This window comes from Diabrotica undecimpunctata, chromosome 1 (assembly GCF_040954645.1).
Source record: "Diabrotica undecimpunctata isolate CICGRU chromosome 1, icDiaUnde3, whole genome shotgun sequence".
In the NCBI taxonomy this organism is placed as follows: Eukaryota; Metazoa; Arthropoda; class Insecta; order Coleoptera; family Chrysomelidae; genus Diabrotica; species Diabrotica undecimpunctata.
In genome coordinates, this window is record NC_092803.1 from 185238663 (window position 1) to 185252495 (window position 13833).

The 13833-nt window shown below is 33.4% G+C and overlaps 1 protein-coding gene across 2 annotated transcripts; it reads left to right on the forward strand.

Annotated features, from left to right (window-relative positions):
* Positions 1-4693: 4693 nt before the first annotated feature.
* On the forward strand, positions 4694-12982 carry LOC140432697 (phenoloxidase-activating factor 2-like). Of its 2 annotated transcripts, XM_072520761.1 has the most exons (3): positions 4717-4764; positions 4969-5059; positions 11700-12982. In XM_072520761.1, exon 3 carries the CDS (start codon positions 11715-11717, stop codon positions 12798-12800), a length of 1086 nt encoding a protein of 361 aa, XP_072376862.1. In that variant the 5' UTR covers positions 4717-4764; positions 4969-5059; positions 11700-11714; the 3' UTR covers positions 12801-12982. The 2 variants fall into 2 exon arrangements, with proteins under 2 accessions (XP_072376861.1, XP_072376862.1); XM_072520760.1 differs by lacking the exon at positions 4969-5059 and having other exon boundaries at positions 4694-4764.
* The last annotated feature ends 851 nt before the right edge of the window (positions 12983-13833 follow it).

A 13833-nucleotide genomic window follows, 5' to 3' on the forward strand; every position in this document is an offset into this window, starting at 1 on the left:
GACACAATATTTCATAAAACATTATTTATTTTAAAATTTTTACGCGTGATATTTGACAAAACATTGCTCGGGATGAAGTCCTACATTACATTTAATGCATCGATATTTGGTACACTTGCCACACCTTCGTTGCTTTTCAATTTTGTCCACCAAATGATCCACATTATCCAAACGAATTTCGTCAGTAACATGTTTTGAAGAATTTGGACATACTCCACGTGTCGTTGGAATATCTGGAGCTGTCAGCAGGGCCTCCACAGTTCACCTGTAAATTTTATTAAAGAAATTGCCTCAATATGTTGCGTAAAGGTAAAGAAGCCACATGTTGACTACTGCCCCGTGCAAGCAAAATCTAAATATCCTATATAAACCTCTTATCTTATCGAATAAGTCTACACCATCCATTCCCTTGCTATAAACTTGCACAAGGTTTGGTTAAGGGACCGCTATAATTTTTCTGTCTTTTCTGGACCATCTGTTAGTTTCCTATAGTAAATATTTCTGGAGTTGAAAAATAAGTTGCCATAGTAACTTCATTATTGTCATATTCACTTTATTGGTCGCAACGCACCAGAATTTATATCCGTAATAGATGGGTTTTCCTCGAATGAACTGCTTTATTGAATAATGTCCATAATACGGCTCCACTTCGTCCACTGAGAAACTTCCGTTCACTGGATGGAGGTAATGATGAAAACGTTCATTTAGATGGTCAATTAGGGTTTTAACTTTAAACACTTTATTGATTTGTTGATACAACGTAGGTATTATCGTTAAAGTGTAAAAATCTATTAATCTGTTCAAATCTGTTTCGACTCATGGTATTACTAGATGTGAGTGAGAGTCCCCCTGACATTCCCAATACATTCTCCTAAGATGGCAATGGGTGGTATCCAGAGAGAATAAGGATGCCAAAGTATTTATATAAATCATGAACGGACAAAGATAAATTGAATAATGTTTGTAAAGCATACTTAACCGTTTCTTTATAAAGATAGGTCATGCATTTTTCATCAAAAAATAATTTAAACACATCGATTGGCTTCAAATTTTGTTGTTTCCATTCATTTAGTATATGGAGATTTTTTTTTGAAAATATTATTTTTGGCTCCTTTTTCCAGTTTTTTTCTTCCCACTTACGATCGATTCTTTTCATAGATTTTTTCTGTTTTCAGAATGTTGTGAAATTTTTGCAACCTCCCTTTTTCTTTTGTTACCTGATTCCTGAGATTCAGTCACATTGAGAAAATTCGTGTACCCTCCAATGTAAGAACATTGGCTGGACCCTGGTCTACCTGGCCTTTCGGTATACGACCGTTAGCGGAACCACTAACCCCTACGAGTTCGACACCATTTGAGGGTGGCGTGTTACATAAAGTAAAACGGGGCTCCAGCCTCCCCGTAGTACCTGTGTTGCGATACGTACACCCGTCTGTTATATCCTGTCATATAATTTTTCGTCATTTTTTCTAAAAGAGAAACAATATTGATTAGTTACCACGATTGCCCAGCGTATTATATATCATACGCAAGAATCAACGACCTTCAAAATACTCATCAGTATAAATTTCAATACTATTTATATCACTAGGTATATGATATTTAGAAGCCTTACTAGTTGATGACTACAAAAGATTTTTCAAAATAAGCCGAAAAAGTCCTATAAACTCTTAAAATGCAACCGGTAAACTATAATATAACCTAAGAAAACTTAGCACAAAACGAATCACCCTTTACCGTTAAACAGTTATAAATGTTATGGCGAGCACGCCACTGTGTGTGTTTTTATCTCAATATTTAGACTACATCGGAAATGATAAACACCCACGCTGATAATTTCGAGGTGTCAGCGATATGTTCAAGGACTATGAGAGGTTTTAAGAAATAGTTTGTTACCCTAAGCTGTTAACAACTAAATAAACTTGCATTGCATTCAGAGTTTCGTTACTTAATTCTCCAACGAATACACATAATCTCATACAGAATAAAAGTGGCGCAGTTGGTAGAATTTCCAATTAAAAAAAGTAAAGCCTGTTTTTAATCGATTTTGATCGATAATTGGGAAATTGGAGAATTAGTGACCTAGTATTTAAGTTCCGAGTGTAAGGTCATGAGGAAAGAAAACTGAAGGAACCCGTAAGCAACTTCGAAGAATTCCAAGTGTAAGGCCACTTGTACTGTAAGGTCGAATCCAGAATCCGAATCTTTATTTTTCTTTAACACAACATAAGCCGCTGTGGCGAGTATGATTTTGTCATCCATTATTCTCCGATTTTATTGCCCGTTTACAAATAAATTTACGGGCCACACTGTTGTTGAGCCATCTTCTGCAATCAATGTTGTCATAAATGACTATGCCGTTGTTGCTAGTATTGGAACAATATATTGCAGTAAATTATTGCTCGTTTAGAAGCACCTTTAGAATGCCAGTATCTTGCCGCTGAGCTACGGCCGTCCACTGTACAGGGTGAGTCATAACTATTGGGACATAGACTAAGGACAGGTTATTTGGACCAAAATATGGCTATTGGGCCAAATATGCCTTAATAAAATGTTGCTGAGAAAAAAGATACAGGGTGTTAAAGTTAATTTTTGTTTTTCGTTTTTTGCTAATAGTTTCCCTGTATATTTATAAATTGCTATCAAAATTGGCACAGAGGCATAATCTTAGACAAGAAATAGTATTTTATTTACCATTTTACGTTTTGTCATAGAGGGCGCCACGTGGATCATTCCTAATGGTCAAATTGAGTCTAAACTTTTTCTGATGAAACTTTTTAGTAATTTTTATTAGAAAATATGACGTAAACATCATTTTTACGTAAAATTGGTACTCTTGTTTAAACATGATAATTTCAACCGTTTTCGGTGAAAACGCAGTCGAACTGCTTAGACTCTTAAAAAAGGATTTCAAATATTATTTCATTTATGAAAAGTATGCTTTGGACTGTCAGATAATTGTTGTTGGTAAATGTCATTTGTTCAGAGTAAATTATTTTTGATGTGACAGTGTAGTGTAATGTTGCATTTTTTAAAAGAAATCATTACTTTTTTGATTGAAATGCCTCGTCATAATCATTTTACTAATGAAGAAATGCGAGATATGATTTGCGTATACGCACAAGAAAATTTTTGCGGTCGCTCGGCAGCCAGAAGGTATGGAATGTTATACTCAAACAGAAGGCAACCAAATCACAAAACTTTTGCAAGATTATATCGTAGTTTAGGTAAAACTGGGTCATTTCACACTAAAAATTGGGGTGGTCGACCGAAACAAATCACACCTAATCAAGAAGATGAACTTTGGTTCGAGTAGATGAAAATCCTGAAATAAGTTCACGACATCTATCAGCAGCAACAGGAGTAAGTCAGTCGTCTATTGCTAGAATTCTAAAAAAAGAGAACCTTTATCCTTATCACTTCACTCCTGTTCAAAATTTACTTCCAACAGATCTTCCACGACGGTTACAGTTTTGCCAACGTATTCTGAATAAACATCGCAATGACAGACACTTTATTAAGAATATTATGTTCACCGACGAAGCAACTTTTACCAGAGGGGTTTTTAATTGGCGAAATAGTCATTATTGGGAAGAAGAAAACCCGCATGCTATTAAAGCTAGACATTTTCAGCATGAGTTTAAATTGAATATTTGGTGTGGCATTATAGGCGACCAACTACTAGGGCCTTATGTTCTTCCTCCGAATTTAAATGGAGATTCTTATTTATTCTTTTTGGAAAATACTCTTAGTGATATTTTAGATGATCTGTCACTAGATGTAAGAAGAAAAATGTGGTTTATGCAGGATGGAGCGCCACCTCATTTTTCATTAGCTGTTAGAAATCATCTTAATGACGTATTTCCTCAACGATGGATTGGCAGAGGCAGTGATTTTCAATGGCCACCAAGAAGTCCTGAGTACAACCCACTAGATTTTTATTTTTGGGGACATATGAAGTCCTTAATTTATGCCAACGAAATTAATACACGAGACGAACTTTGGAGATACATTCAAAATGCAGCTAATCTTATAAGGGGACAGAATAATATTTTTTTTAACGTCCGAAAATCCTTTATAAAAAGAATTAGAAAAGGCATAGAAATCGGAGGAGACCACGTAGAACATTTAGTTTGAGTTTTTGTGAGTTCTTTTAAGTTAAAGTGTGTTTAGTTTTGATTTATCGTCAAAACGGAAACCTTACGTTAGTTGCAACTTTGTTTATTAGTTTGGTATTTGATAGTGGAATTGTAAATAAAATACTATTTCTTGTCTAAGATTATGCCTCTGTGCCAATTTTGATAGCAATTTATAAATATACAGGGAAACTATTAGCAAAAAACGAAAAACAAAAATTAAGTTTAACACCCTGTATCTTTTTTCTCAGCAACATTTTATTAAGGCATAGTTGGCCCAATAGCCATATTTTGGTCCAAATAACCTGTCCTTAGTCTATGTCCCAATAGTTATGACTCACCCTGTATAATCTGTAGAGCGTAACAATCAAAAACAACCTGTATTAACATTCTCATGTATTCCAACGTCCTAAATAAATCCATTAAATCTTTGTTATACAGCATATTTATATGTATACATATTCTACCAAGATTGGAAACTCAAAAATGGTAATGGGCTTTTAATTACCTAGTAACACGTGATATATACAGGTAATTATTTTTTTGTAGGTCCTATTGTCTATTATTACAGCTAGTTTAAGTCTAAATCAAGTAGTGAAAGTAGGATAAAAAGTGTTTTTAAGTTAAAGTAAGTTTTTAGATTATTAATTTTGTTAAAAATAAACATTCACCTAGTATATTATGAGAATAAAAATATTATATCGTAAAGTCTTGTATGAATGTTGTAACAATAAAAGCCATTTCGTTTCATCTAATAATAAAATGTTAGAGACGATTATCCCCCTTTCCTGCATTCTTGACTATTTTACTTTCCTGGTCCTATGTGTTTTAGGGCATTATACAAGATTTATTTACATTTAAACACCATTCTAACATCATAGGCGTATTCAGTAGCTTCACAGCGAAATTTGCACATATACAGGGTGAGTTTTTAGTTCGACATTGGTCGATAATTCCATTGTAGTACAAGATATCCAAAAAACTTATTTAGAAAAAATGTAGGCAATGATATTCTCCATACTTCGAAAATATGTAGAATTCTACAGTGTGATTAATGCCTACGTGGTATAGTAAACATACAATTTTTTAAATGAGACACCCTATCAATTTTTTCATATTTATATTCCTCTCATAATTATTGTTCTAATATAATTATCTTTGCATTACTACACAGAGCAAGTTATGACCATTTTTATTTCGAAATCTTCATGAAATCAACACCATATATATAAAGAAATAATACATAAACAATTATTTATTTTATATAATAATTTAAACAATATATTGTAGTTTTTAAATTAAGTTTATTTGAAGTCATTGACTAAAATTTGTATACAGGGTAAACTACAAAACAAAATTACGATTTTCTCAATTTTTTAAATGAATCACCCTGTATTTTAGTTTTTAGAAACATTTTATTTATGATACCTTTTCATTTTTATATAGCATTCCCTATAGATAAACTCGTTATTTTCCGAGAAATTTTTAGTTTTCTTTAAATTTCGGGAATACGTAATTTTTCCTCTTTTGTAAGTAGAAATAAGTATTGAGTATTGAGTGATAATATAAAAAAAATATTTTTATTTAATAAGTAACCAGCAAACCATAATAATATTTAATGAATGTAACAATTAATGTGATATTAAGGAGATAAGTCCAAAGTAAATGTTCAAAATGTCCATCTTCAACGTCTATACACGTTTGTAACCGATATTCAAATGACCGAGCCACATTTCTTAACATTTTAAGTCAATTTTATTAAAAGCTTCTCTTATTCTGTATATAACATCGGCTTAATCGGCATAGTGCGTAACTCCTTTCATACATATTTTACAGGAGACACAAAAAACGATTTAAAAACGACTTTACCTTTAAATGTATTTACGTTGACCATAGTTATAGTTTTTGTTGATTAGAAAATATCATAAAGGTGGAAAGTATTAGATACTTTTTTAATATTTTAATTTAAATCGCAAGAATTTAAAAGAAAATGGAGATACGCAGATTGCTTTTTTGTATTTCAGCTTAAAAATTGGAGATACTCATTTTTCTTACCATTTAAAATGAAATATTATGCAATAAAAAATCAACATAAAAACATGTTTATTCATGAAAGCATAAGATTTATGAACTTAAAAACTAAAAAGGATGAAAAAGTAGAACATTAAGAAAACTTAAAAACTAAATAGAATTAACTAATGATGAGGTAAATTATTATAGAAATCGTGATAATCGTTTTCCATGCTCGTCTTAAGTTGTTGGAGGTGTGCATATTTTTCTGCTTTAATTTTTAGTCTTTGTTTGTGTAATGCCGATATATTATCTGTATTAGTTGCTTGAATGCTGCTTATGTTCAGTCTTATTGGAAGAGTTTGCCAATCGTTCTCTGAATGTCGAAGTTTAAAAAACACTCCATCGTTGGAATATTTCAATGCTTTTAGGTCGATTACCAATTGTCCAGAGATTTTTCCTGGTCTATTGGATTTAAAATATTTCAATTCATCATATTTTTTTAAGAAGTCGTGCATAAGGTATTCAACTCTGTAAGGAGCTTTTTGATATGCTGCTTTGCAGATAAATACGTAATCTGCGGGAATATTGATTTTCTTGTTTCGAATCTTTCTTTCAATAACGGAATGAACTCTGTCCACTTCCATTTGAGTATGGCCCTTATGTAAATATTTCTGTATCACACTTACACCCTTTTCCAGTGCAAAATTAAATAGACCATTTGACAAAGTAACGTTTCGGTTTTGATAACCGCAGCCGTCACTCCATAGTATTATGTTAACGTTACTTTGATTTTCTAATTGATGTTCTTTCACATGTCCCTCCAAAAAATGAATTAGAATTATTATACTTGTAAATTCGTTGCTTGTCAATCCGCCTCACTCTCATTCCAAAGGTAACAGTAGCCTTGTTTGCGCTTAATGTCAAATAGTGTGAAATTATGGACGATAAGTTTGGTCTTGTAATAAAGCGCCGAAACATTGGATTTTGGAGAGAGCAAAACTGATTGAAGATCCATTGTTAAAACTTCATGTTGAGACTCCTTATCTGCACTCTTTTCATTTCTTGCTTCATTTTTTAGTGTTATGTGTTCATTGTATTCATCTTCTGTTGAATTGCCTGTTTGATAAGCGACAAATTTGTCGCATAGATCCTTTTTCGGTTGATAAAGTGACAGCCGTTGCTTTGCTTATCGAATTCCTTATAGAATGTGGCAATTGATACAGCTGTATGATTGTGTATTTTGCAGTAGTCGTTTCTATAATATATACATCGGTTTAGAACGTCTTTCGACGTTGTCCGATACCTAAACACCATCTCTTCCTATCTTCGCAGTCGTTTGTTGTTAAATTTCTTTCGCTCATGGACTTGTTTACGCCGTGTTGCCATTCTAATCTGGGTTTTCCTCTTTTCCGTCGACCTATCGGTTGCCATTCTATTACTTTTTTGGGGAGTCTTGATGCTGGCATCCGTTGAACATGCCCATACCACCTTAATTGTTTCTTCTCTATATCTTGAGTTATATTTCCTTCTATTCCCATACGCTGTTTTATTACATCATTTCTGATTCGGTCTCGTCTGGAAATACCTAAAGATCTTCTCATTGCATCCATCTTTACTGCTTCTATTCGCTTTTTGTTCTTTTCACTAATTCTCCATGTTTCAGCGCCATAAAGAAGAGTAGTTTTAATCATGGTCTCATATATATTAAATTTCCTTCCTTTCGTTATCTCTTTACTCCACAGTATACTATTGAGACATCCTAAGACTTTCTTTGCTTGAGTGATTCGTTTTTCTATTTCCCGTGTATCAGTTCCTGTATTGTCAAAGGCAACACCCAAGTAGTCATAGCTCTGACAGCAGGAAATATGTTGTCCGTTTTCGAGGTCTATGTTATCTGACTCGTTTCCAATACAAAGATATTTGGTTTTTGTTGTATTGACATTCATTCCCCAGTCGTTATATTCTTCTATCAGTTTTCTTAGCATGTAGTGCATGTCTTCTCTGTCGGTCGCTAGCACTACCTGGTCATCTGCAAACTGGAGTGTATATATACATTCATTGCTAAGCTCTATACCCATCCTATGTACCTTTCTTTTCCATCTTTCCAATGCCGCTGCAACATATATCTTGAATAAGGTTGGTGAGATACAGCATCCCTGTCGCAAGCCTTTTGTAACCAGGAATTCTTCCGTTAGATATTTTCCTGTTTTTATCTGTGCTTTAGAGTCTCTATATAGTTCTTGTACAGCATTTATCAATGTGTGGTTGATGTTAGATCTTTTCAACGTTGTCCACAGTTTTGTTAAGGGGATGTTGTCATATGCTTTTTGCAGGTCCACAAAAGTAATATGAGTTTCTAGATTCTTAGCCGATCTTTTTTCTATTATTTGTTTAAGACAAAATACGTTATCGGTGCACGATCTTCCTGTACGGAACCCGCTTTGTTCTTCCTCTTCATTGTGCTTATATTCTTCCTCGATCATATTTCTCAAAATTCGTCCATACAGTCTGCTCAGGGTGCTGGTTACCGATATGCCTCTATAATTATTACAATTCCTTTTGTCCCCCTTTTTGTCTATTGAGGACATGTATGCCGTTCTCCATTGTTCTGGTACTGGGTGTCCATTTAGACACTGATTGATCACATAAGTTAATATTTCAAATAGTTTATGAGTTCCATTCTTAAGCATTTCAGCATAGATTCCCTCAGGTCCAGCGGATTTACCATTCTTTAGGGTCATTACAGCCTTCCTTACTGTTTCGATGTCTACCCTCGCTTCCTCTCCTTGTATATGTACTGACTGTGTTGGGGAGTTCGCTAGGTATTCTTGTCTTGTCTCTGTCAGCAAGCTTTCATAGTGATCTTTCCATTGTCTTGGTTTTATGGTGTGTATGTGTGCTTTGTCTTTTCCTGTATTTTTTACTGATTGTATAAAATTCCATACCTCTGTACATTGCTTCCCTCCGATGTATGTATTGATTTCTTGACATTTCTGATCCCATGTTTTATTCTTTTCTTGTTTTATCATTTTTCGTAGTTGTCTATCGGCTTCTTTGTAAGCTTGATGGTCTTCAGTATTTTTTGTATTTAGCCATTTTATATGCTGTTCTTTTTTCTGTTTTACCATATATTCGATTTCTTCGTTCCACCATATTTTGTTACTAATTTTGTTTTGCTGTGTCCCGAGTGTCTCCTTAGGGGCCTGGTGTAAACTAGCAATAATATTCTCGTAAAATCTGAAAATGTTTGTCTCTCTATTTCTCGTAGTTTTTCATCCAGTCGTCGTTGATATAGCTGTTTAGTACTATCATTTATAAAACTATTGAAGTTGTACTTCGGAGTATCTACTGTCTGCAAGTCTTGCTTGTCTTCTAGGTTTTGGTCTCCGTGTATTATCTTAAGTGGGAACAAAATTTTCGCTCTTACTAAGTAGTGATCGGATCCACATGTTATTCCTCGGAGAACTCTTACATCATTCCACTGCAATACAGATTTTTGTTTACTAATAATATAATCGATGAGTGATTTTAGATTGCGTGTTTGTTAAATCCAGGTATATCTATGTATGTCCTTATGTTTGTAGAATCCATTGCTAATTTTTAACTCATAGCTCTCACATAAGTGTATAAGTCTACCGCCATTATCATTAGTTGCCATTTCTCCAAAAGGTCCTACTACTCTACTGTTTTTCTGATATCCCGTTCTACTATTGAAGTCCCCAAGCATAATTATTTCTCTGTTTTTTCCTATGTTGTTAAGTATATCCTCGATTTTTTTAAAGAAATCTTCTTTCACGTTGATTGTTGCATCATCAGAGGGGACATAAGCGGCTATCATGGTAATCTTGTGCCCATATATGTCTATATTTACTCTTAGGATATTCTCATCAATTGTTTCCCAGCGTTTCTATAAACTTTATATAAATGAGCTTTAGAGTTCCAACTCGGTTCTAATTATTAAATAATTCACTATACACGTGCACACATTGACACTTCGTAACAAACTGATAGATTTACGAAGTTTGCTGACTCAATTTGGCTGGAAAGGAGATACGCCATTTTTTACTTAAGATATTGCAAGGCAAACACTTTAATCTTGGATTTATGGACTTTTCTAGTGTATAAATCTAGTGTTAAAAAAGTGGAGTTACGCACTTTGCCGATTAAGGCGACGATAAGGTCTTTTATATAGCCCCACATGAAAAAACAATTTTGGAGAATTCCGGTGATCGCGGTGGCCAAACTCCACCTCTCAGGAAAGTTATTATTTAGATTATTGTAAATAGGAGCAGTGTGGTGAACCAGAGCACCGTCGTGTAAAAATCACATTCGTTGTCGACTATTAAGCGGTACATTTTTCAGTAGTATTGGCAAATGATTATTTAGAAAATCCAGATATATGGCACCACTCACACGACCGTCAAAAAAATGTGGGCCAATCACATAATCTCCAACAATACCACCCGAAACATTTATAGACCACCTAGTTTGACTGAGTGTCAACAAAAAAGGGATCTTGATGCATATAATGAAAATGATGCCGATTCACCGTTCCATTTTTGTGAAATATAGTCTCACCTCCAAAAAGCAGATTATTGGAAAAAAACTTGTCTTTTGCACTTGCCGCTGAGACCATTGATAAAAAGCTAATCTGCGTTGATAATAATCAATTGTCAATTCTTGATGTAAGTGTATGCGGTAAGGATGCAGTTTTTGTTTACGAAGGATTTTTGTCGCCGAAGTTTTACTAATGTCATGTTAACGTGAAATTTCACAAGTGCTAATTTGGGGATCTTTAGTAGTATCTATCAGTACATCATATTCCTTTTCTTCACTTAGAACAGTTTTGGTTCTCTCATTTTTTTCATATACAACTGACCCAGTGCGAACAAAACGATTCATTAATTTTTAAAAGCTCTTGCGTTTGGCTTCTCCGTTCAGGATATCGTTCGTGATATATTCTAGATAAAAGTAAGCAATTTCTCGAACTTTCTCCTAATACCCAGATCATATCTGTTCATTCTTCTACAGAAAAATTCATTTTTAACAATAAAGACAAGCCACACAGACCGATTAAAAAGGTAATACTATGAAAACTGTCATTTTCAAAGCCTACTATTTTACATTTGTAACTGACACAAATGGCCTTTTACTTATTAATAACTGCTCGTCACAATCGGCAGTTAGGAATGTTTTATTATTAAAAATTCCTGGCCTCGAATACTGTTGATATAACAATCTAAAAATTGGTACATCAATTGTATATTGTTTTGCTTTCTGTTTTGTGGGAGTTATTTATTAAATAAAAATAATATTCTTCTACAAAACATAAACTATCTAGTAGGAATTTTAGGAATCTTGTATTTCATTAAGGAAATATGATATTTTCATAATATCACATTTATTACAAATAATTGTTACAATACTAAAGAATATAGACCCATATGTGTTACCAAGACTATATTGATCTCTTTTAAGATTTATCTAATTTTTGTACAATAAGTATAAGATTTTGCCTACTATTTTACCGAAAATATCTTTTTATTTCAGATTAAATACATAATAATGTTTCCAAAACTGCTAACGATACTTGCTATCGTTTCTACTAGTAAATCCCAAAATAATGAAGACAATTTTATATCAGAATCACTACCACCTTGTGTATGTGTCTCTCCCAATCAATGTGCAGATAACGACTCATTAGTTACTGGTGAGGACAAAATGGACATTAGAATCGATAAACAGGAATGTGCCAACTATTTGGAAGTATGTTGTGAAAATCCCTTAGAGATTCCTAGCGCATTAATCAAACCAATGTTATACAAGGGTTGCGGATTTAAAACACCCATTGAGTTTTCCCCCAGAATTACAACAGATTCTAATCTTTCTCAGTTTGGAGAACTACCTTGGTCAGTGATTATAATGCTGAGAGATGCAACTAGCCCAGATCGAAATATTTACAGATGCGGGGGCAGTCTTATTCATCCAGAAGTAGTGATGACGGCAGCTCATTGTGTATTGGGCTTAGATCATACTTTGTTGACCATAAGAGTGGGGGAGTGGGATACAAAATCTCAGGATGAACCGTTGCCTCACCAAGATACTACTTTAAGAGAGATGTTAATTCATCCCAATTTTATTTTGAAATCTCTAAGGAACGACATTGCACTGTTGTTTCTTAATGAACCAGTAACTTTAAGAAACAACGTAGGAATAATTTGCTTACCTCCTCAAAATTTTGCAATGGATAATGTGATGTGTACTGCTAGCGGTTGGGGAAAAGATACTTTCAAGAAAGGTAGACATTCGTCGATTTTAAAGAAAGTAGATCTCCCATTAGTCAGCAGAGAAAGCTGTATAGCTTCTTTAAAGAAAACCAGACTGGGCAGCTTCTACAGACTACATGTAAGCTTCATTTGCGCCGGTGGTGAAGAGAACAAAGACACATGTAAAGGAGATGGCGGTAGTCCTCTAGTATGTCCGATCCCAAACGAACCCAACAGATTTTATCAGATGGGTATAGTATCATGGGGTATTGGCTGCGGAGAAAACGGAACTCCAGGAGTGTATGTAAATGTTCCAATGTTTACCAACTGGATAGATAAACAGTTAGCTAAAAGAAATTTGGACCCTTCTGCATATCGATATTAATAATTTATTGTGAATTGTGATACATATTTTTTAAATTCTTTTATATTTTTTGTTAGTGAAGTCTAATGTACTCTAGTAATTAATGTATAATATAAATTAACCACAACTGTATGATTAAAAATATTTTATTAATGTTTCGATTTCTAGGTCGGAAGCTTTTTTTAAAATACAAGTTTTAAAAGATTGAATAAGTTATTTTGTTTTTGTTACATAACACCAACCTTAGGTCCGCTTGCCATTATGCGAATTTCAGTACTTATTTCTGTACTAAAAATATTAGTTATTAAAACATATTTTACGTTTTCTCTTTTTGTTTCTTAGTTATTAGTTTGCAACTATCTTAATTTTAATTAGCATGTAGGCATGCGCTCTACCAATTTTGTATTGATAACCTAACAATGAAGTTTGTTATGATTAGAGTAAACAAAACACACAGGTAAATAATGATGGTGAAAAAGAAGTTAAAATATGCAGTAGCTTTAATTGTAATAATGGTGCTTAAGAAAAAAATCATACACTTCTTAAAAAAAGCGTATGTAGAGAAAAAATTATTCCTTAAAAAAGGAATATTAAATATGTTGAATAAAAAATTATTAGTAGAAGACCCTTTGGCATATAAACTTTTTACGAATGAATAATAATTTGTTTAAAAAATTGTTACGACCAGTTGAGAATAACCTCACTTTTAGGTAATATTTCATCATTTTTAGTACAAGAAATTAGAACATACCCTAATTTTTAGTACTGAATCAGCGAGCGCATCCAATTGGAGATAAAATCTTTTTAGTACTAAATGCAGTACTAAATTTAGCATAATGGCAAACAGACCTTAGAGTTCAAATTTCTCTAACACAGCTAATAATACGACCAAAGAATATAGACGCTATATGCGTCTATATTCTTTGATACGGCACCCATATGGAACTGCTCGATCTTTCATAGGCGTCAACATGGTATAATAATCAGAAAAATGTAATAAATAACTGTTTAGGTTTAATATTATCAGAGATATGTAAAAGAGGGGATATGAAAC

Bases quoted from the DNA above. Each gene is read 5' to 3' on its own strand.
- LOC140432697 (XM_072520760.1), top strand. From the start codon at position 11,715: ATGTTTCCAAAACTGCTAACGATACTTGCTATCGTTTCTACTAGTAAA.